Below are 24951 nucleotides of genomic sequence, written 5' to 3'. Positions count from 1 at the left end.
AGAAATAGGAGCAGGAATAGGCCATTTGGCCCCTTGAGCCTGCTCCGCCATTCAATAAAATCATGGCTGATCTGATCATGGACTCAGCTCCACTTCCCTGCCCGCTCCTCATAACCCTTTACTCCCTTATCGCTCAAAAATCTGTCTATCTCTGCCTTAAATATATTTAATGACCCAGCTGCCTCAGCTCTCTGGGGCAAAGAATTCCACAGATTTACAACCCACTGAGAAGAAATTTCGCCTCATCTGTTTTAAATGGGCGACCCCTTATTCTGAGACTATGTCCCCTAGTTTTAGTTTCCCCTATGAATGGAAATATCCTCTCTGCATCCACCTTATAGAGCCCCTTCATTATCTTATATGTTTCGATAAGATCACCTCTCATTCTTCTGAACTCCAATGTGTATAGACCCAACCTACTCAACCTATCCTCATGTCAACCCCCTCATCTCCAGAATCAACCTAGTGAACCTTCTCTGAACAGTCTCCAATGCAAGTATATGCTTCTTTAAATACGGAGACCAAAACTGTACGCAGTACTCCAGGTGTGGCCTCACCAATACCCTGTACAGTTGTAGCAGGACTTCTCTGCTTTTATACTCTATCCCGCTTGCAGTAAAGACCAATATTTCATTTGTCTTCCTGATCATTTGCTGTACCTGCATACTAACTTTTTGTGTTTCATGCACAAGGACCCCCAGGTCTCTCTCTACTGCAGCACTTAGCAGTTTTGGGTCCATAAAGCACAGGATGTAATCCCACTGGTTCCGGACACTGACTGTGCAGTATTGGTGTTGGTCTGTAGTTCTGCCTGGTTTAAGAAACAAAAACTCTTCAATTCCTATCCGATTCTTAAATTGCAATCAAGCAGGCTCCCGGAGATCACTGTCACTGATACCGCTACTCAAAGTAAGCCTGCCCACCTTCTGGAACTCGAGACGTCTTTCGCTCACTCGCGATTGTCCAGGTCCCTTTGGAGGTCAGCAGCTAGTCCACCATCACTGCATGTACTGGTCATCTATTCCAGAGGTTGACTGCTCTTTGTGAAAAGAAGTACTTCTCCTGGCATGACTCTGATGCTTTTGCAACTTGAACTGATGCCCGCGAGGCCTCCCCTGCCTGTCTATCTCAAATTGCCTGTCCATTTGAGAGAATCAAAATCTGCTATTTTTAAATATGTCCATTTTGTTGGATTTCGTCATCGATGTCTGCCCTCGCTGACCAAAGATTCCCGAGGTATGGAAAATGGTCCACGCTGTCCACTGTCTTGTCATGGATCTTGATAATCAGGGTGCAGTACTGATTAGTGGGGGCAGGTTGGCAGAGGACCTTTGTCTTACGGATGTTTAGTGTAAGGCCCAGTCTCTCGTACGCTCAGTGAAGGTGTCAACGATGGTATGGAGTTCGGCCTCCGAGTGTGCACAAATGCAAGCGTCACCTGCATACTGTAATTCAATGACAAAGGTTAGAACAACCTTGGTTCTGGACTGGAGGCGACGGAGATTGAACAATTTCCCGTTCATCCCAGTGGGGAGCATGTTAAAGGTGAGATGCAGCACTCAGCAGTGAGGAAGATTGAGAAGAGTGTTGGTGCGATGACGCAGCCTTGCTTAACCCCAATCTGCACTTGTATTGGGTCTGTAGTGGATCCGTTGGTAAGGATCATGGCTTGCATGTCATCGTGAAGCAGGCGGAGAATGGTGACAAATTTATGAGGACCGTCGAATTTGAGAAGGACTCGCCATAATCCCTTTCGGTTGACCGAGTGAGGTCAAAAAAGGCCAAGTACAGAAGTTGATGCTGCTCCCTATATTTTTCTTGCATTTGTTCGGTGAAAATCACGTCGTTGTGCATCTTAGTGGGCGGAAACCGCATTGTGACTCTTCAGCCACTGGGAGGAGATGATTGAGGAGAATTCTTGTGATAACTTCCACTGTGGTAAACAGCAAGGAAACTCCTCTGTAATTACTGCAATCGTACTTGTCTCCTTTTTTGAAGATGGTTGCGATTACGGCGTCTCTGAAATCTCGTGGCATGCTCTCCTCCTTCCAAATAAGAGAGATGAGGTCATGGATTCGAGCCAAGAGTATTTCTCCGCCATGCTTTAGTACTTTGGCGGAGATTCCATCAGCTCCTGAGGTCTTGTTGTTTTTCAGTTGTCTGGCCTTTTCAACCTCATGCTGGGCTGGGATTGTGCTGAGGTGGTGATGTGTAGCATGCTGTGGGATGAAGTCAAGGAAACTCCTGTCAAAGCACAGTCTTGGTTAAGGAGATCCTCAAAGTGCTCCTTCCAGCGGGCACTGACTGCCTCTCTGTCCTTGATGAGTACACCTCCGTTCTTGGCCAGCAGTGGGGTAGGGCCTTAGGTGCTGGGCCGCAGGTGGTCTTGACTGCGCAAAAGAATCCTCGCATGTCATGGTTGTCGGCTAGTTGCTGGATCTCTTGCACTTTCTCCACCCACCATCTGTTCTTTAGGCCGCGAGTTTTTTGTTGAACCTCTGCCTTCAGACGTATGTAGAGCTGCTTTTTTGCTCTCAAGTTGTGTTGCTGTTTCCAGTTCAAGAATGCCTTGCGCTTGTGGCTTATTAGCTCCTGGATCTCCTGGTTGTTCTTATCGAACCAGTCTTGGTGTTTTCTGGTCGAGTGACCGAGCGTCTCTTCACAGGTGATAATTATGGAGGCTTGAGGGCAGACCAGGTGCTGTGGGCACTCTGCATCTCTGGATCACTGGGTTGTGAGGTGCTGACTGAATAGGGCTTTCTTAGCAAAGTCTTTGAGTGCTCCAAGGTTGATTTTCCTGCGGCATTGTTTCTGTTGTCACCGCTGCTTTGGGGCTACATTGATGGTGATGACAGAGCGGATTAGGCATTGATCAGTCCAGCAGTCGTCGGCTCCTGTCATGGCGTGGGTGATGCGGATGTCCTTGCGGTCCCTCGCTCGGACGATAATATAGTCCACCAGATGCCAATGTCTATAACAAAGGTGTTGCCATGAGATCTTTGTAATGTATGCCAAAGGTCCTTCACCAACCTGACCCCGCCACAGAGCACTGTCCCCCGGTCATAAGTCCACAGCTCAGCCTTGGACAACGTGGACCATTTTCCATACCTCGGGAACCTACTATCAGCAAGGGCAGACATCGATGACAAGGTCCAACACCACCTCCAGTGCGGCAGCGCAGCCTTCGGTCACCTGAGGAAGAGAGTGTTTGAAGACCAGGATCTGAGGATCTCAAGCTTATGGTCTACAGGGCAGTAGTGATACTGCCCTCCAAATGGCTGAGATGTGGACTATATACAGCAGACAACTCAAAGCGCTGCAGAAGTACCACCAGTGCTACCTCCGCAAGATCCTGCAAATCCACTGGGAGATAGACGCACCAATGTCGGCGTTCTCGCTCAGGCCAACATCCCCAGCTTCGAAGCACTGTCCGCACCCGACCAGCTCAGTTGGGCGGGCCACATTGTCCGCATGCCCGACACGAGACTCCCTAAGCAAGTACTGTACTCGGAACTCCTACATGGCAAATGAGCCCTAGGTGGGCAAAGGAAACGTTTCAAGGACACCCTCAAAGCCTCCTTGATAAAGTGTATCATCCCCACCAGCACCTAGGAATCCCTGGCTCAAGACCTCCCAAAGTGGAGGAAGAGCATCCGGGATGAGCGCTGAGCACCTCGAGTCTCGTTGTCGAGACTGTGCAGAAACCAAGCGCAGACAGCGGAAAGCGTGTGCAGCAAACCAGACTCCCCACCCACCCTTTCCTTCAACCACTGTCTCCCCATTGGACTGTACAGCCACCTGAGAACTCCCTTTTAGAGTGGAAGCAAGTCTTCCTCAATTTCGAGGGACTGCCGATGATGATGATAATGTATGCGCTGAAGAGTATGCTCAAAATAGTTGTAGAACTGTTGATTTGGGAGTGACTCAGCCAGTCACGTAATGTTCACAAGACTCACTGAAACCCCAGCCAGTTGGGTTCAAGGGATCTACGATGAGGCAGGTGGTTGTGAATCTGATGGATGAACTGGTAATGTGTAATGTGATTTTTAAACCTTTTCTCATAAATTAACTAGTTCTTAATAGCAATGCGTTGCTATGAATTATTAAGCAAAGAACCCATGAAGCAAATACATTAGTCTTGTACTTGTCTCTCTGATGAAACAATGTGTTGGTTATGACAAGATCTAAGCATTTTGTCAGGAGATGGATACCATTGGAGTTGGTTTTCCCTACTCCTTCCCTGCCGATCACACATCTCCAGAGGACTGTGTCCTTTCCAACTTTGCCATTAAAATCGCTAAGGAGAATCAACTTGTCACCCGTTGGGACTCGGGACAGGGATTGTTCAAGGCTGGAGTAGAATTCCTCTTTGGCCTTGTCCGTAGCCTCCAGGGTTGGGGCGTACACACTGATGACACACCTCCCATGCCCCACACACAATCCTTGTTGCTGAGAGGGAGCTGCACTACTGGTGGAGGTCTGTCGCAGTGCTCGTGTTGTTTGTTTCCCCTCCCTCCCTCCCTCCCTCCCGCAGACCAGGGCCGCTCGCCGCCTGGGCTACTCTCTAGTCCATGGGATTTCGGTGAGCCGGTTCTTCGCTGTGTATTCCATTACTTGGGAAGTGATCAAAGTCTCATCCGTAAGACCGAAAATACAGGCTATGATCAAAGAGAATAATGCACAATGAGAGGTTGCACTGAACTTCTTGAAGTATTGAAGCAGAGTGTACACAATACAGTAACTGCAGAATGTTTAACTGGCCGCACTTGGAAAAACTTGTTTGAAAGTTTAGTTCAATATTATTTGTTTGTGTGAACCAAATGGTGCAGGGGTCCTTAGGAGCCCATACAGGGATAATTCACAGGTCTAAGGGTAGCGAGCTATAGAAGGTGAGGGATGTGGGATCCTCTTCACGACTTGGCTACATGTTCCCAGATGCAGCTTGGTTGTTATCTATCCAATTCACTTTGCATTCTGTTTGCCTTAATTGTCTGACATAAATGAAAATTGATTTTATTGTGAGATGTATGTATGTTTTTTAAAATTCTGCAATCATTCAAACAGTATTTCACTGTAGATTTTACAAAAGTATCCTTTTTTGAACACTAGGGCTTAAGTTTTACAAAAAGAGCTCATTGTTACAATCCTTCAAAATAAACATCACCATCTGAAACGGTTAACGTTACAGAGGGAGACCCTTCGCCAGAACCTGACTTGTTGGAAAATTAATTCAACAGTTGATCTCGATGGCACCGGTATCAAAACCCAAGGGACCTCGGGGGCCATATCTTTTTTTTTTCTTCAAAATCCTCGCTTTTGGGTATCTTTTGACAACCCATACCTATTCTTTTCTCGCTGTCTCCAAATGCTGATGGATGTGCTATGTACTTCCAGTATTTTTTGTATTTTTATTGAAGTTGTATGCTACCTGTGGAATGTGACGCGTTAAAGTTAAGAAATGATGATGACGAGTTTTGATAGAGTGAATAGGGAAAAACTATTCTTTCTGGCAAGTGGGTCCATAACCAGAGGTTTAAAATCATTGGCAAAAGATTGAGGGGGCAGATGAGGGAAATTTTTTTTCACTGAGTTGTCGGGATTTGGAAAGCTCTACCTGAAAAGGCGGTGGAAGCTGATTCCATAAATAATTTGAAAAGGCGAATTGGACAGATACCTGAGGATGAAGAACTTCCAGGGTTACAGACAAAAAGCGGGGATGTGGGACTAGGTACGACTGCTCTTTCAAAGAGCCAGCACAGGCACGACGGGCCGAATGGCCTCCTCCTGTGCTGTAAGTTTCTATGATTCTAGATTGTATTGTCAGAATGATGTCCTATCCCTTCGCTTGGTTACTTTAGATGGTCAGAACTATCTTGCTGGATGTTTGATTGATTAGGCATTTTTTTTCAGCTCCCTCAGAAGATTAAATAAGTTGAGTTAAGAGTCCTGCGATGGTGCAAGATGTACTTGCGCGTGTTGGAAGGGAGTAGGATTAATGGGCTGAATACGTTTTCCTCATTCCACACGTGCTTACGTTGTAAATTTAAGCAAGCTGTCTTGTTGGTCCCTAAAATGTGAGAAGTCACATGGAGCATTTATGGGGGATGAGCTTCAATGGGCAAAATCGCCTTTTTTTTTTTATCCTGGATTGGTTTTTTTAGGGGCAAGTGTTTTTTTTGTTATTTTTGGACAAGAACTTCAGTATGTTATTCAGCAGCAATATGTAGGGTGAGTTCACAATCCCAACAAGGACTATGTGAATTGGGGAATTGGTGGATCCGTGCTGTAACCTTGCCCTCAGCTTGTACTGTCTGCCCTGCTGGGCATGTGGGATCGTGCAATCTCCCCTCTGGTCTGTCCTGCGCCTCCGCTGCATCTGAGATTGTAGCGCACTTTTTTATGATGCGCAATGCGCAATTAATTTCTCTAGTCATGTAAACGGCCAAAAGTCCCATTAGAGGGAAAGAGGGAAAAAACCTTGCAGGTGGAGAGAATATTATTCAGAGTTGTTTGGAAAAAAAATCTTTCTTATCTGTTAGTTTGGACCAGAAGTTTGCATAAAGCATTTTCCTGGTGGGCATTACTTTCTCTGATCATTATTGAGTCATAAGCGATGTAAGAATGTGTATGGGGTTGGTGGGGACAATTGCCATATTTATGGAAAAACTGTAAGATATATTTCTGATGAACAAATAAGTTGTAATCCAAGGAAAAGTAACCTGTTGCAATTTTGCTTTATTTTTCACCTGCCTCCTTAACTTATTATGTTGTAAAACTAGGATGGAGTTCTGCTTTTAAGATGTCTCATTTCTTTTTTCTTAATATACTAGGACCTCACTGTTTTATTGTGCCTATTCGAGATCATTCAGGCAACGTACACCCAGGAGTCACTGTAATTGACATGATGCACAAAGAAGGTGAGTTGGCTGAAGGGTTTTGCAGGAAGTCTGGGCTAAACTTAACGGCCCATAATTTGCTGTCTCAGTAACAGTTATAGGAATAGGAGGTGGGTGGGGGGGCCTGACCCATCCACCTCCATGGCACGAACCTGGTATTGCAGTACTTCCAGGAACGGTGCTTGGGCTCTAGGCCTTTTGGCTAAGAGCATTGGCGCAGGGTGATCCTTGATGTGTGCAAGGTGACCTCTGGCGTTTGTGATCTGACAAAGAATTGGAAAGATTGGCAACGAATAAATAAAAAAAAAAAACAGTTAATAGGACTCTCCGTTATTTATGCACAATTGCTGCAGCACGTCAGGCAAGGGCCAAATGTTGCTGTCTGAGATGCTCTGCTGTTAGCTTCGCGGAAACGGCATTTCGCTGTCTGGTTCACCACTGAAATGCATTGAGCGGCGTGTCTGTACTTGCGCGGTAGACACGAACTAAACTTGCCACAGAAAAGTAGAGCCGGTCTCCAGTGACGCAAGGATCCTGTTTTGGAGCCATTTAAGGTCCGCGTATGTTTGTTTAAAAAGAAAGACTGACTTAGATTTCTAAAGCGTCTTTCATGACCACCAAATGTCTCAAAGCGCCTTGTAATATTTAAGTATGGAGATTCATTTAACAATGTGATGAGTGTTAATTACTGCCAATTAACCTCTCTGGCACCGGAAATTAACTATTACAAGTGTGGAGTTTTGTTCCTTCAGGTTTTAGTTGTTGGATATTTAAAAAATGTTTAATTTTAATTGAAGATTGAAATTAAGGCACTGAATTCTCCATGATCACCATTAGCACTGCTTTGTGATTGGTGGAAAGCGCGATTCATATGGACCAAGTCAGTCTTCTCTTCCATTTGATTGCAGTGTTAGGGCAGCGATCCATTTACGACAGGGCTACTCGCCAATGGCCCTGAAATCGTGATTTCCGTGCGTGTGCCATCGTAAGCCTTGTGAAAGGCCCCGCAAGTTCTGAGTTTCCACATTGCGTGAAAATCCGGAACTTGCGAACCGTCGAGGTTTGCCTCGACTGACCGTCTGCACTGACTCAAAAACACTTTCACTGGTGCAGAGTTGGGCTAAATTTGCCCAACTACAGCTCAGCAAATGCCCAATAAGCCCTTGCTCCTGGTAAAAGCAGGTGTAGGGCCTGCTTTGACCAGTGTAAGGGTTAATATAAATGTTAAATTAAAATGTAAAAAAGAAAAAATCATCCACAAATTAGTGTTTGTAAATTTTGGCCCGGATTAAAATGTTTTAAGTTATTTTTCAAAAAATTAAACTTGCTGTAAATGCTTCATTAAAGGGATTTTTAATTAAATGTGAAAATGGAAACATTTTTTTATTAGAAATGCGTGAGTTCTTTAATTATTTGGGGATTCCATTGTTTGTTGTTGGGGGATTCCATTTGGCAATGGAATCCTCCTTTCTGATGGGAGGACCCAGCCCACATGATCCCAGGGACGCTTCCGAATCGCCTGCGACCCTGGGATCCGTGAACCTTTACGCAGGCCTGAGACCCGAAGTCTCCAAGCCAGCCGGTAGGTTTGTATTTTTTTTTCCGGGTCGGTGGCGTACTCGGGAGGTACGCCTCCGAACGCAAGTTCCGGCCCAACTGTGACTACGGTCACGAGCAGCAACTTGCTCGTAGACCAGTCCCGCACACAGACAATAAAGTAACTTACTCCATGTGCTGTTTTTAAAAAATATATATTTTACATTTTTATTTTGCTTTTTCCATCTCCCTTCCTTCCCTTAATCATAGCTCTACTGGAATCCCAGAGATATAGGCCTTGAATTGAGGTCCATAGACAGGCTGAGCCACAGACTCAGTCCGTGTTACAAGCGCCACTGGTGTAGCACAAGGCCAAAACTCACTGGCTCAATCAGATCGCGGTGTGCAGCCCAGAAACACAAACTCTCCATCTTATGATTGGATGTAGAGCGCCCAATAGCTAGAATGGCCATACCCTTCTTCACAGTTGCTTTTTTTTTAAAGACCCGCAATTTTAGATTGAGTTTATTTGGTAAGGTCGCAAACTATTTTACACATGATCGATTGTTAGGATTTCCAAGGCACAGTCCAACACTAATATTTTTAAAAATCTTGTTTCCTTCTCCTTCCCCCCCCCCCTCCCCCAACACAAGGTCTAAATGGAGTTGATAACGGAATTCTAGTATTTGACAACGTTCGAATTCCAAAAGAAAATCTTCTTGACAAGTTTGTATTTCTTCAATTTATTTTCTCTCTCTCTCTCTCTCTCTCTCTCTCTCTCTCTCTCTCTCTCTCTCTCAAAAAGTAGATTTTATATGGCAGCAATTTTTATCTGTAGCATAAAATGCCCTCCAGTAAATACATCAGCGTGTTCAAAAAGAAAATCTGAAGTAGAAGGAAGGTTGGGGGAAAGTATAGCTGGTGTGAAGTAAACAACTGTCTTTGTGTCTGTGTGTGTCTCAAAAAAAGATCTATCCGTTTGGAAAGATCATATTTATTCTGTATTTTCTGCCTTGTGGAGACCCACCAATGTGCGCCCCTGCTCCCCTTGGAAGTTGTATTTTAGGCTATGTAAGTTGAAGTTGATCTGTGTAAAGAAAGAAAGACTTGCATTTATTTGCTGCCTTTTACAACCTCAGGATGTTCCAAAGTGCTTTACAGCCAATAAAGCATTTTTTTTTGAAGTGTAGCCACTGTTGTAAGGTAAGAAAGATTCCTGGGCTGTCCGAAGCCAGTTTGCTGCCTTGGCACCTGTAATTACCCAACCTCTGCCTCTGTGTCGAAATTGATTTGTATAAAATGCTTCACACTTCTAAATGTGTTAAATATCTACTTCTATAACTAATTGCTCTCTATAACGAGCAATAATGAAAATAAGAAATTTGGTTGTTTCCCAATAATATTTTCCTGTGCAAAGGTTGGCAATTAGGAGATTAGTAAATTAGTTTAGACAAGTGAAGTAAATCAGCCCATGAAAGGCAGATGTCACTTAGTGTAGTGAAACGTTACATTAATGCACAAAGGGCCAGCCAACCCCACACCCGGTTGAGAGACATGACCAGCTAGAATTGTTCTCAGTGTGTCGGCCATAGCTCAGTTGGTAGCACACTCGCCTCTTGAGTCAGAAGGTTGTGGAGGCCCACTCCAGAGACTTGAGCATATAATCAGGCTGACACTTCAGTGTGGTGCTGAGGGATTGCTGAATTGTTGCAGCTTGCTGTCTTTCGTATGAGACCTTAAATCGAGTCCCCCTCGGGTGGATGTAATAAATCTCATGCTAATATTTTGAAGAAGAGCATTGGCGTTCTTCTCTGTGTCCTAGTCAATATTTATCCTTCAACCAACATCATTTAAACAGGATATCTGGTGAAAGGCGCTATATAAATGCAAGTCTGTCCTTGGAGCAGAGAAGGTTAAGGGGCGATTTAATAGAGGTGCTCAAAATTCTGAGGGGTTTTGATCGAGTAAATGAGAAACTGTTTCCAGTGGTGGGAGGGTCGGTAACCAGAAGAGACAGATTTAACATTATTGGCAAAAGAAACAGGAGAGATGAAAATTTTTTTAATGCATTGAGTTGTTATGTTCTGGAATGTACTAACTAAAAGGGTGGTGGAAGCATAATCAAAAGGGAACTGGATATATACTTGAAAAGGAAAAAGCTTTAAAGCTATGGGGAAAGACCAGGGAGTGGGACTGAATGAATTGCTCTTTCAAAGAGCCAGCACAGGCAAGATGTGCAGAATAGCTTCCTTCAGTTCTCTGATTTAATGACATCTGTTCTGTTCCCTGCATGGGTGCCCATTAAAAGTAATAGGTCAGGAAAGGGACCCAGTGAAGTCATTGCTTGTGAGCCTATGGCTACTAGTCAATGAGAGATAGTTATAGGGAAAGTAAATCGAACCGTAGCAAGTATTGCTGGGATTAAAATACAAAACTGATTTAGAGGTCCCCACACCTGCCAATGGATAATGAGGCTTTAGAGAGGGTGCAGAGGATGAGAGCAAGGGTGATACCTGAACTCCAATCGCTTCATTATGAGGATTGGCTGAGAGAAGTTGGGGTTATTCGCTTTTGATGAAATATAAGTTCCGAGGGACAAGACTGAAGTTTGTAGAGTTGAGAAGGGATTCGGTTATAGTTGATTTGGATCATATATTTGAAATGGATAATGGCAATAGGATCGAAGGGCATGTGTATAAAATACATGGGCGAAGTGCTGGGTCAATGACCGGAAGTATTTCTTTTCTCGGAGGCTTGTGGCCCTCTGGGAAGATGTTACTGACTCATTTAGTAAGTATCAGAACACTGAAGGCAATTAGGAAGGTACTGGACAGGTTTTGGAGGGAAGAACACCCATTGGGTGGGCTGAGAAAGTTTGGTGTGTTGGTTACGTGTGCAAGTTTGGGTAACTGGTTTCCTGGAATTTGCTTGATTACTTTATGTAGCCATGGAAAGAAAGAAAGACAGACTTGGATTTATATAGCACCTTTCACGACGTCTCAAAGTGCTTTACAGCCAATGAAGGGAGTGTAGTCACTGTTGTAATGTAGGAAACGCGGCAGCCAATTTGCACACAAGCAAGCTCCCACAAACAGCAATGTGATAATGACCAGATAATCTGTTTTTTTTTGTTATGTTGATTGAGGGATAAATATTGGCCAGGACACCAGCGATAACTCCCCTGCACTTCTTCGAAATAGTGCCATGGGATGTTTTACGTCTCATCCAAAAGATGGCACCTCCAACAGTGCAGCACTCCCTCAGCACTGCATTGGAGTGTCAACCTATAATTTATTTTGCACTCAAGTCCCTGGAGTGGGACTTGAACCCACAACCTTCTGACTCAGAGGCGAGAGTGTGACCCACTGAGCCACAGCTGACACTAGGAGGAATTTTTCTTAAGTGCAAACATTTTTTCCTGTTTTTATTTCTGTTTGCCTTCCCCGGGCTGACTAGTGGGGCAGTGGGGCATGGGACAGCATCATCTACTGCATAGGAAAGGCATCAGTGACCCCAATGGTCTCCTCTTGCTCTTCATTTTCTTTGTTCCTGTGTGACTATGAATTACTGCTGGACTTTAAAAAAATATATATATAATCAGTTGAGGGGTGCTTAAAAAATAAAATACTGCTGTGACTTCTTGGAGTGTATCAGTGAAATCTTTGCTCCATTTCTAATGTGACAAGTGCACAAATCAAAATTGCAGTAGAGAAGGGGGATGGGTGGTGGTGGTGGAGGTGAGAGCGGGGTCGGGGGAGTTAAGAAAACAAGTGAGCAATGTGACATTGATTTTAAGAGGCATTGGGAGGGGAGGAGTTAGGGAACTTGTGTCTGAATTTGTAATTTGCATTGAATGGAGCCTTCAAGGTCCAGAGCCTCATCTCAGACCTAATATATGGCCAAATACTCAAGATCCATTTTCTGATTTCTTTATGCAGGTTTGGTTCTGTATCTCAGAATGGAGTTTATGAGTCGCCCATCGAAGACAAAGGTGCTAGGTTTAATGCTATGTTAGCAGCCCTTACACCAACAAGGATTGCCTTAATACTTCAGGCCTTGGGAGCCATGAAGGTAAATACATTTTCTAACGTGTGTCCCATCAGCAATATAAAGTAGAAGAATTTAAAACCGTGCACCGTGCTTCCCCTTATCAATGGTGTGCAGTGCTTCGCCATATCAGTGGTGTGCAATGGTGCACATTGTGTCCTTCAATCAACGGTGCACAGTGCGTCCCCTTATCAATGGTGCACAGTGCGTCCCCTTATCAATGGTGCACAGTGCGTCCCCTTATCAATGGTGCACAGTGCGTCCCCTTATCAATGGTGCACCATACCTCCCAACACCCGCCCTTGCCCTTGCCCCCCCCCCCCCCCCGGGCGCTGTGCTCCCCCTTCACATGCTAACTGGCAGTCCAGATGCTGATTCAGATGTCTTGGTGTATTAAATGGTTTATGTTGAGACACAGTCCTACACTCCAAACTCTAGTGTTTAAATGCCCAATCTTTCATGGTTGTTTCCTGGAACTGCCCAGTTTGTATCCAGTGCCCAGTTTCACGAGACAAAGAAATGTCAAATCTGGTGACATGATTAACTCTACCCCACCCCAGTCACCAGCCTGTCCTCCCACTCGGCTCTTTCTCTTTGTTCTCAATGCCATGCTGTTTCTGTGCAAAGCTGGTTAATTCTGAACCCTTAAGTGGAATAAGTCTGGGCCTACATGCACACGATGCTGGGCTACCTCTGGGTTTTTCATATATGCAATGGTTGTCCAGGGTAAGATCCCCTTGTGTGAAAACACCTGGCTCACCCCCGCCCCGTCCCTCTCCCTGATCCCCTTGTGTGAAAACACCTGGCTCACCCCCGCCCCGTCCCTCTCCCTGCATGACCGAGATCCAAACACCACAGTTTGAAACATTGAGTCCTACAGCTTCCTGATATTAAAATTCACCTTACTGTGGATGTGCGGCAGCAGGCTGAAACAGAGCATGGTGCTACCTTCGCCTGACTTGCTGTGTGTGGCTGTTCACAATGCGTCTTCCGATTTGAGCCTTAATTAATTGTACATTGCAAGCTCCATTTAGCAAAGCAGGCTACCCCTGGGAGCTTGTGTGCACCGAGGCAGATTATTGAGTGCCGCTAAAGAGATTTAAAGGATTGCTCTCCACATGCTTACTGTTAAAACTATGTATTGGGATGTAAAATGCAATTACATCTGGCAGACCATTGAATAGGATAAAGATTGCACAAACAAGGAAGGCGATTGCACGGTTTTGCCTACATTAACGAGAGACAAATCTCAAGGTTATACATATCAGGAAAGGATGAACGATTCTTTTCTCTTGGGGGGGAAAAAAAGAAGGCTGAGGGGTGACCTACAGAGCTCTTTAAAATTATGAAAGGTTTTGATCGAGTGGCTACAGAGAGAATGTTTCCACTTGTGGGGAAGAGCATAACTAGAGGCCATCAATATAAGATAGTCACCATGAAATCCAATAGGGAGTTCAGAAGAATCTTCTTTACCCAAAGAGTGGTGAGAATGTGGAACTCTCCACCACAAGGAGTGGTTGAGGTGAATAGTATAGATGCATTTAAGGGGAGGGCTAGATAAGCACATGAGGGAGAAGGGAATAGCGGGCTATGCTGATAGTTAGATGAGGAAGGATGGGAGGAGGCTCAAGTGGAGCATAAACGCCAGCATGGACTAGTTGGCCGAATGGCCTGTTTCTGTACTGTATATCCTATGTAATTGTAAACACAGCGGGGGTGTTTTCTATTGTGTCGTAATGATGCTGAGTGTTTAGCATCTTTCAAATGCTTTGTTTGCATTTTGTACTGAACAGCAGAAGACATTTAGATCTGAGCTTCGTGAGACCTTGACATTTCATTTGAAAATCAACCTCAGTAAGCAAGGTTTCACTCCTGACTTGCAAATAACGTACTTCGATTGAAGAAACAAAAGGACCATTTTGAAAGCAGAATCAACAAATTTGCTGTGTTAAGCTTCCATTTCATTCAAACTGAAGGTTGTGAAATTGCATGGGTATATTTATGGACGATGCTTTAAAGTGCTGAAGAATGCAGTGAGACAAAGGGAGGGCTGCCCTGGTCGGGCATAGGGGCTCCCAGAGAACAGATGTTCGCAACATCTAACAGGAGTTAGCTGACAGGGCAACACCCAGTGGGCCGGGATGCAAATGTGGAAGAAGGGAACAGTCCTGAGCCAAGGTGCCAAGGAAATGGTACCCAGTAGTTTCTCAGAGCAAGTATCTGTACTTAGGGTACAAAATGTGTCCTCAGACCCTGTTTCTCTTGTACTGCTTACCCCTTTCATCCAATCTTGCACCTCGACTTCTTGTTATATTGCAGCGTGACACTCTTATGGGGTTGCAGTGAAATATCTGGGACTTTGCACAACGAGCCCTGCAAGCGCACTCTGAACTGCGTGATGTGTGTTCAGCGGAGCTGCAAGATGGCCGCTAATCTGGCAAGTTACCCACCCGTAACATGGACCCTGCAGTTTCCGATCTGCATCAACGACCTGCACTTTATGCAATACAGTAAATTGGGCAGCCGTACAGAATCATGTAGCACAGGAGAGGGGCCATTCGGCCAATCGTGCCTGCCTCTGCTCTTTAAAACAGCTATCCAAGTAGGATCAGGCTCATTTTTGGTAGAGATGAATGTGCTAACCCTGCTGAACAAGTACATTAGTTACTCGTTAACTCGTCCATGGGAAGTAAAGTGGCTGCTGCCGTGGGGGATCCTAACGCTAGCCTGCAAGGAGCTCGAGGATGGCAGTGACCCTGACTGCCGCTGGCAGCATCACAGCTCTGATCAAGTTTGGCTGTGGGGTTTCCTTGTAACTGTCTCTGTGCTGATCTGGAGTCCGTGACGGCAATTCTCCTGCGTTTGCCGTGTAGGCATGCCAGAGCCTGTAGACATGGTTGGTGACGGAGTGGTGTGGTGCCCTCTGGGATGTTGCCTTTGGTCCTGGTGGTCGGGCTTGAGACCCTGTAGTAGAGATGCATTGAAAGAAAATCCCATAAACTTGTCTGATCAGCAAAATGGTTGTTGTGCCTTGAACTCCCTGCTCCACATTTAAATAATGCTGATGGCCTCCAATGCCTAAGGCCAGTTGGTGAATTTAATGCTGGTCCTGATAATTGGGAGCTGAATCTCTACACCTTACTTATGAAACATTCTGTTCTATCTAATTCTGTGCAAGTGCTAAGAACCCTGCCGGTGCAGGCAAGTATAAATGTGTATTATGAGCAGGAACCTGGCAACATTTGTGCATGAAACACAAAAGGATAGTATGCAGGTACAGCATGTGATCAGGAAGGCTAATGGAATCTTGGCCTTTATTGCAAAGGGGATCGCGTATAAAAGCAGGGAAGTCTTGTACAGTTATACAGGGTATTAGTGAGGCCACAACTGGAATACTGCGTGCAGTTTTGGTTTCCATATTTACAAAAGGATATACTTGCTTTGGTGGCAGTTCAGAGAAGGTTCACTAGGTTCATTCCGGAGATGAGGTGATTGACTTAATGAGGAAAGGTTGAGTAGGTTGGGCCTTTACTCATTAGAATTCAGAAGAATGAGAGGTGATTTTATCGAAACATATAAGATTATGAGGGGGCTTGACCAGGTGGATGAAAAGAGAATGTTTCCACTGATAGAGGAGACTAGAACTAGGGGGCATGATCTTAGAATAAGGGGCCGCCCATTTAAAACCGAGATGAGGAGAAATTTCTTCTGAGGGTTGTAAATCTGTGGACTTCGCTGCCTCAGAGAGCTGTGGAAGCTGGGACATTGAATAAATTTAAGACAGACAGTTTCTTAAACGATAGGGGATCAGGGGTTATGGGGAGCAAGTGGAGAAGTGGAGCTGAGTCCATTATCAGATCATGATCTTATTGAATGGCGGAGCAGGCTCAAGGGGCCGTATGGCCTACTCCTGCTCCTATTTCTTATGTTAACATTTCTGATGTTCAGGTAATCACTTTCCCATTTAACACTGTGGGGCTGTTCCTGCCAATTGGAAAATCCAACCTTTGAGCTCGCTCAGCTCTGCTGTTGGGTCTTGCTGATCTCACCGAGTCCCTACCCATAGCACGGACCCTGCAGTTTCCGATCTGCATCAATGGTGAATGTGAGAGTGCTTCATTCATCATGCTGTCAGGATTACTTTAATCTCTTGGTGAATTGTGTGTCTTGCTCAAATTGATGTTAGAATTGGGGAATGTATTTAATGACCGCAGCAAGTGATCACAGATAAGTGCCCCAACAACATCCCCTAATTCCAACTTTAGAATAATACCCCTTGCTGCACCCATGCAACATTTCCAATAGCAGCCACCTGCATTGGCTGGATGAGAGAAAATGGCAATTTCGTGCCAGATTATGCAGTTATGGGTATGTTGTGGACTCCAGCAATTGGATTGAGAGTGCTCATTCACTTCACATCAGATAATAAAGAGTAGACATTTATTTTCTTCTTGCCAATTTGCTCTACTAGTTTTGTTTCTTTACTCCTGCTGATATTGCTCATTACTCAGCCTCCATTAGCTAGTCAAAGTGGACATTATTCACGCGTGAGCCTTGATGGTGAGTGTTGGTAGACTGTTTGACTGCGGGGTGCAGCATTACAACATTACAGGTGTCTGGTGTGGCTCAGTGAGTAGCACTTTCGCCTCTCAGTCAGAAGGTTGTAGGTTCAAGTTCCACTCCAGGGACTTGAGCACATAAATCAGGCTGACACTCCAGTGCAGTGCTGAGGGAGTGCTGCACTGTTGGAGGTTCCGTCTTTCGGGTGAGACATTAAAACAAGGCCCCGGCTGCTCTCTCAAGTGGATGTAAAAGATCCTATGGCATTATTTCGAAGAAGAGCAGGGGAGTTATCCCCAGTTTCCTGGCCAATATTTATCCCTCAATCAACATAACAAAAACATTATCTGGTCATTATCACATTCTATTTGTAAGAGCTTGCTGTGCGCAAATTGGCTGCAGCATTTCCCACATTACAGCAGTGACTGCACTCCAAAAGTACTTAATTGGCTGTAAAGTGCTTTGAAACGTCTGGTGGCCGTGAAAGGGGCTATATAAATCCAAGTCTTTTTTCCTCTTCTTCCTTTTCCTCCCCTTCCTTTTCCTCTTCTTCCTTTTCCTCCTCTTCCTTCCATCCTCGTCCTTTCCCTTCCCTCGTCCTTTCCCTTCCCTCGTCCTTTCCCTTCCCTCGTCCTTTCCCTTCCCCCTTCCCTCGTCCTTCCCCCTTCCCTCGTCCTTCCCCCTTCCCTCGTCCTTCCCCCTTCCCTCGTCCTTTCCCCTTCCCTCTTCCTTTCCCTTCCCTCGTCCTTTCCCTTCCCCCTTCCCTCGTCCTTCCCCCTTCCCTCGTCCTTCCCCCTTCCCTCGTCCTTTCCCCTTCCCTCTTCCTTTCCCTTCCCTCTTCCTTTCCTTTCCCTTCCCTCTTCCTTTCCCTTCCCTCGTCCTTTCCCTTCCCTCGTCCTTTCCCTTCCCTCGTCCTTTCCCTTCCCTCGTCCTTTCCCTTCCCTCGTCCTTTCCCTTCCCTCGTCCTTTCCCTTCCCTCGTCCTTTCCCTTCCCTCGTCCTTTCCCTTCCCTCGTCCTTTCCCTTCCCTCGTCCTTTCCCTTCCCTCGTCCTTTCCCTTCCCTCGTCCTTTCCCTTCCCTCGTCCTTCCCCTTCCCCCTCTCTCTTTCCCCCCCCTTCATTTTTCTTCATTTTCCTTTCTTTCTCCTTTCTTTCTTTCTCCTTTCTTTCTTTCTCCTTTCTTTCTTTCTCCTTTCTTTCTTTCTCCTTTTTTTTCTTTCTCCTTTTTTTCTTTCTCCTTTTTTTCTTTCCCTTTCTTTCTCCTTTTTTTCTTTCCCTTTCTTTCTTTCTCCTTTTTTTCTTTCTCCTTTTTTTCTTTCTCCTTTCTTTCTCTTTTTTTCTTTCTCCTTTCTTTCTCTTTTTTTCTTTCTCCTTTCTTTCTCTTTCTTTAACCCAACCTGTTCCCACCTGATATCTACTTTCTTGAAGGTGGGGACCATACTGGTGAATAACTGGGATGGGAGATAGTAAAGGATTTTCTGGGGACAAGATCACCAAAGGTGAAGATGAGGGAATGGCTGATTAGAATGACAGCTGAACGTAATAAGGACATGAGAAATCATACACCATTCGGCCCCTCGAGCCTGCTCCGCCATTCAGTGAGACCATGGCTGATCTTCTACCACAACTCCACTTCCCTGTACTATTTCCATATCCATGGATTCCCTTAATATCCAAAAATCTATCGATCTCTGTCTTGAATATACTTAACGACTGAGCCTCCACAGACCTCTAGGGTAAAGAATTCCAAAGATTCACCACCCTCTGAGTGAAGATATTTCTCCTTATAGTAGTCCTAAATGGTGGACCCTTTATTCTGAGACTGTGACCCCTGGTTTTAAACTCCCCAGCCAGGGGAAATATCCTCCCTGCACCTACCCTGTCAAGCCCTGTAAGAATTTTGTATGTTTCAATGAGATCACCTCTCATTCTTCTAAACTCTAGAGAATATAGGCCTAGTCTATACAATCTCTCCTCATAGGACAATTCCCCCAAACCAGGAATCAGCCTGGTGAACCTTCGTTACACTCCCTCTGTGGCAAGCATATCATTCCTTGGGCAAGGAGCCCAAAACTGTACACAATACTCCAGGTGTAGTCTCACCAGGGTCCTATATAATTGCAATAAGATATCTTTACTTTTATACTCAAATCCACTTGTAATAAAGGCCAACATACCATTTACTTTCTTAATTTCTTGCTATACCTGCGTGTTAACTTTCAGTGATTTGTTTACAAAGATACCCAGATCCCTCTGAACACCAACATGTCCCAATCTCTCACCATTTAAAAAAATACTCTGCTTTTCTATTTTTCCTACCAAGTGGACAATTTCACATGTCTCCACATTATATTCCATTTGCCAGTTTATATCCTCTTGAAGACTCTTTGCATCCTACTCGCAACTTACATTTCCACCTAGCTTTGTGTCATCAGCAAACTTGGATATATTGCATTTGGTCCCAGCATTCTAACAGCGCACTGCATATAAGCAGGTCTCCCATTCTGTGCCAGCACTCTGGAGTTAAAATAAAGAGACAAGGTCACACTTACTCAAGTCTACAGGAGTCTGTCACATTGTTTGAGATCTAACAACTGCTGATGAGTAATAGATAACGAACCATCATGCAAAAATGCAGAGAACCGTTGATATCCTGGAGAAATTCTCAGAAGTGACGATTGGGAAGCCTTCGTGGAGCGACTCGACCAATACTTTGTGGCCATCGAGCTGAAAGGGAATGAGAACGCTGTCAAACGAAGGGCGATCCTCTTCACCATCTGCGGGGCAACAACCTACGGCCTTATGAAGAATCTTCTTGCTTCGGTGAAACCAACAACCAAATGCTATGAAGAATTGTGTATGCTGGTCCAGGAGCACCTAAATCTGAAGGAGAGCGTTCTGATGGCAAGGTATCTATTTTATACATGTCAACTGTCTGAAGGCCAGGTAGTGGCGCCTTGCAGGGCATTGTGAATTCGGTGGATTCTTGGAGCAAATGCTAAGAGACTTTTTTGCGCTTGGCATTGGCCACGAGGTTATCCTTCGCAAGCTATTGACTGTTGAAACACCAAACCTGAGCAAAACCATAACGATAGCCCAGGCATTTATATCCACCAGCGAAAACACCAAACAAATTTCGCAGCATAAAGATGCATCGACAAGTACTATACACAAAGTAACGTCGTTTTCAGGCAGGAATGCATATGGCAGAGTGTACACGCCTGCAGCTGCACCACCTCAGATGACTGAGTCCACCATCAAGTGTGAATACGAGGCAATTAACACCTTGTTGGTGCTGCGGAGGTGATCATAGAGCCCATCAGTGCCGCTTCAAACACTATGTGTGCAAAGGCTGTGCAACAATGGGACACCTCTAGCAAATGTGCAGACGAGCTGCAAACCACGTTGCAGAGGAAGACCGATCCATGGCGGATCAAACTGAACTCGAGACTCAAACCGAGGAGGCAGAAGTATACGGGGTACACAACTTCACCACGGAATGTCCACCGATCATGTTAAAAGTTGAACTGAACGGAATTCTAGTATCCATGGAATTGGACACGGGTGCGAGTCAGTCTATCATGAGCAAAAAGGCCTTCGAGAGGCTGTGGTGCAACAAGGCACAAAAGCCCAAGCTGAGCACTATTCATACCAAGCTGAGAACTTACACTAAAGAGCTGATCCCTGTAATTGGCAGTGCAGCAGTAAAAGTCTCCTATGATGGAGCGGTGCAAGAACTACCATTATGGATTGTACCAGGAGATGGCCCCACACTGTTCAGCAGAAGCTGACTGGGAAAAATCCGCTGGAACTGGGATGGCACCCGAGCGCTTTCGTCTGTTGACGATGTCTCGTGCCCAGGTTTTGAGCATGTTCCCGTCGTTGTTTGAGCCAGGCATTGGAAATTTCTCTGGGATGAAGGTGCAGATCCCGGTACATGACCCATCCACCACAAGGCACGTGCGGTGCCATGCACGATGCGAGAGAAAGTGGAGATCGAGCTGGACAGGCTGCAACGGGAGGGCATCATCGCGCCGGTTGAGTTTCAACGAGTGGGCTAGTCTGATTGTTGCGGTTCTCAAGGGCGATGGCACGGTCAGAATTTGTGGGGACTGTAAAGTAACGATTAACCATTTTTCGCTGCAGGACCAGTACCCGCTACCCAAGGCAGACGACCTATTTGCGACGCTGGCAGGAGGGAAGATGTTCACCAAGTTGGACCTGACCTCTGCCTACATGACGCAGGAGCTGGCGGAATCTTTGAAAGGCCCCACCTGGATCAACACGCACAAAGGTCTGTTCATCTACAATAGATGCCTGTTTGGGATTCAATCGGTTGCGGGTATTTTTCAAAGGAACATGGAGAGACTGCTTCCGCGCAGGTGCTGTTCCACGCACCATGGTTTTCCAGGACGACATATTGGTCATGGGTCGGGGCACCATCGAATACTTGCAGAAACTGGAAGAGGTTCTAATTCGGCTAGATCGTGTGGGACCCAGGTTGAAACGTTCAGTGTGTTTTCCTGGCGCCAAAGTTCTTAGGGAGAAGAATCGCGGCAGACGGCATCAGACCCACCGATGCCAAGACGGAGGTCATCAAGAACGCGGCGAGACCACAGAACGTGACGGAGCTGCGGTTGTTCCTGGGACTCCTCAATTATTTTGGTAATTTCCTACCGGTTTAAGCACCTTGCTAGAACCTCTACATGTGTTGTTACGCAAGGGAAGTGACTGGGTATGGGGGAAATCACGAGACTGCTTTTGAGAAAGCCAGTTATGTTCCAACAAACTGCTTGTTCTGTATGACCCATGTAAACGTTTAGTGCCTAGCTTGCAATGCGCTTCGTATGGGGTCGGGTGTGTGTTACAACAAACAAACGAATCGGGAACATTGCAACTGGTCGCTTATGCATCCAGTCTAAGGCCAAAAGGGCCTACAGCATGATTGAAAAAGATGCTGTGGCATACATTTATGGGGTGAAAAAAATGCACCAGTATCTGTTTGGGCTGAAGTTCGAGTTAGAAATTGACCATAAGCCGCTCATCCCACTCCTATTAATACCAATGCCTCTGCTCGCACCCAAAGATAGGCGCTCACACGGTCTGCATATAACTATGTAATTCGCTACAGGCCAGGCACAGAGAACTGCGCTGATGCTCTGTCGGCTACCATTGCCCACCACCGGAGTGGAAATGGCACAGCCTGCAGATTTGCTCTTGGTGATGCATTTGAAAACGAAAAGTCACCCGGTACAGCCCGCCAGATCAGGACCTGGACCAGCCTGGATCCTTTACTGTCACTTGTAAAAAAAAAAAACTGTCTTCCATGGGAGCTGGTCCAGCGTCCCAGCGGAGATGCAGGAAGAAACCAAGCCCTTCCAGCGGCGCAAAGACGAAATGTCCATATAGGCGAACTGTCTTTTGTGGGGTAATCGCGTGATTTTGCCGAAGAAAGGTAGGGAAACAATTATACAGCATCCATTGGGAGCTCTGCATATAAGCAGGTCGCCCATGCTGTGCCAGCACTCTGGAGTCAGAATGAAGAGACTAAGGTCACACTTACTCAAGACCACAGTACTCTGTCACGTTACTTTGTTTGAGACATAACAGTCCCCTCATCCAAATCATAGATATAGATTGTGAATAGCTGGGGCCCAAGCACTGATCCTTGCAGCACCCAACTAGTTACAGCCTGCCAACCTGAAAATGACCCATTTATTCCTACTCTCTCTTTTCTGTCCGTTAACCAATCCTCAATCCATGCTAGTATATTACCCCAATCCCATGAGCCTTAATTTTGTTTAATAACCTCTTGTGTGGCACTTTATCAAATGCCTTCTGAAAATCCAAATACACCACATCCACTGGATCCCACTTATCTATTCTGCTAATTATAACTTCAAACAACAACAGATTTGTCAAACATGATTTCCCTTTCATAAATCCATGTTGTCTCTGTCCAATCCTATTATTATTTTCTAAGTGCCCTGTTACCATGTCCTTAATAATAGATTCTTGCATTTTTCCCAATACTGATGTCAGCTGAACTATCGTGGCAAAAGGCTAGACAGGATCCAAGGAAATAGTTGGAGCTGGCCTTGTCTATTGAGATTATGGGAGTAGAGAAGTCGTCAAAGATGGCTGAGGTCGGCCCTCACCACCTTCTCGAGGGCAACTAGGGATGGGCAATAAATGCTAGCCTCGCCAGCGGTGCCCACATCCCAAGAATAAATAAAAAGTCAGAAAATCCTGGAAATGCACATCACCATCCAAAAAAGAGACTGGTTAATGCTTCAGGTACAGACTCTTTGATTTCGAAATATTAGCCAGTCTCGAGTTTTAAGACACTGGTGGAGTTCCAGTATTTGCAATTTTGTTTTTTATTTCTCAAATGGTTTTAAAAAGAAAACAGGATGCTTTTATATTTCATTTGTCTCCTAGCATTTAAATGTAAGCCTCTGATCACGTAGGGACTGGAGAGAAAAAGTGAGAATTACTGGGTAATATCCGTTTATATGCAAATCTTTGGTTTCAACAAACTGTTATTTTCAAGTTGAGAATGTAGCTTCGAATGTGACCGTAACAATGGTATTCCCAACCAAATTCTGTGCTGAGAGTCAAAAATAAGTCATTCTTGTACAAAATGGATAACTGTAAAGTGACTGCCAAACTTAAATATTTAACAGAAAGTTGAAGTCCAGGAAAGAGTATCTTTAATGTAAAAATAGTTCATTTACAAGGATGGTGCCAGAACTGAGAGGGTATATCTATCTGGAAAGATTGAACAGGCTGAGGCTCTTTTCTCTAGCAAAGAGAAGGCTGAGGGTTGACCTGATAGAGGTCTTTAAAATTATTAAGGAATTTGATAGGGTAGGCATAGAGAAAGATCTTTCCACTTGTGGGGAGACCAAAACTAGGGACCATAAATATAAGATAGTCATGAAAGGGCATTCAGAAGAAACCAGAGAGTGGTTAGAATGTGGAACTTGCTACCACAAGGATTAGTTGAGGTGAATAACGTAGACGCATTTAAGTGGAATCTAGATAAACACATAAAGGAGAAAAGAATCGAAGGATATGTTGATGGGTTAGATGAAGTAGTGTGGGATGAGCCTTGTGTGGAGCATAAATAACGGCATGGAGCAGTTGGGCCGAATGGACTGTTTCTGTGCTGTGCATTCTCTGTAATATGGGTGGGTGAGTTTATATGGAGGGACAGGTTTAGAGGACAGGAAGCTGTTGAATTCAGAGGAGAGACAACAAGAGCACCCGAGTTGGAGATTGACATCACCAAAGATGAGGAGTCTCTCTGCTGAAGTTGAGGGAGGGAAGGATGGACGATCTCTTTGAGAGAAACTTGGGGTGAAGCTTCTGGAAGACAGTAGACAATGAGGGATTTTGAAGCAAGAGAGATGGAGTAATCATCATCATAGGTAGTCCCTCGGAATCGAGGAAGACTTGCTTCCACTCTTAACATGAGTTCTTAGATGGCTGTACAGTCCAATACGAGAACCGCAGTCTTTGTCAAAGGTGGGACAGATGGTCGTTGAGGGAAGGGGTGGGTGGGACTGGTTTGCCGCACGCTCTTTCCGCTGCCTGCGCTTGATTTCTACATGCTCTTGGCGACGAGACTCGAGGTGCTCAGCGCCCTCCCGGATGCACTTCCTCCACTTAAGGCGGTCTTTGGCCAGGGTCTCCCAGGTGTCAGTGGGGATGTTGTACTTTATCAGGGAGGCTTTGAGGTTTCTTGTAACGTTTCCGCTGCCCACCTTTGGCTCATTTGCCATGAAGGAGTTCTGAGTAGAATGCTTGCTTTGGGAGTCTCGTGTCTGGCGTGCAAACAATGTGACCTGCCCAGCGGAGCTGATCAAGTGTGGTCAGTGCTTCGAAGATGAGGCGCTCAAAAGAGAAGT

The 24951-nt window shown here is 45.3% G+C and overlaps 1 protein-coding gene across 1 annotated transcript in view; it reads left to right on the top strand.

Annotated features, from left to right (window-relative positions):
- The window catches only part of acoxl (acyl-CoA oxidase-like), a 533322-nt gene that overhangs the window by 45843 nt on the left and 462528 nt on the right, over window positions 1-24951 (top strand). Inside the window, exons 7-9 of the mRNA XM_070885754.1 lie at window positions 6831-6917; window positions 9086-9158; window positions 12371-12503. Of these exons, the coding sequence (XP_070741855.1) occupies window positions 6831-6917; window positions 9086-9158; window positions 12371-12503 (293 nt within the window). The remainder of the gene's footprint in view (window positions 1-6830; window positions 6918-9085; window positions 9159-12370; window positions 12504-24951) is intronic.

The sequence above is a fragment of the Pristiophorus japonicus genome, chromosome 7 (assembly GCF_044704955.1).
Source record: "Pristiophorus japonicus isolate sPriJap1 chromosome 7, sPriJap1.hap1, whole genome shotgun sequence".
Lineage (NCBI taxonomy): Eukaryota > Metazoa > Chordata > Chondrichthyes > Pristiophoridae > Pristiophorus > Pristiophorus japonicus.
This window is presented reverse-complemented; position numbering and strand designations above follow the sequence as displayed.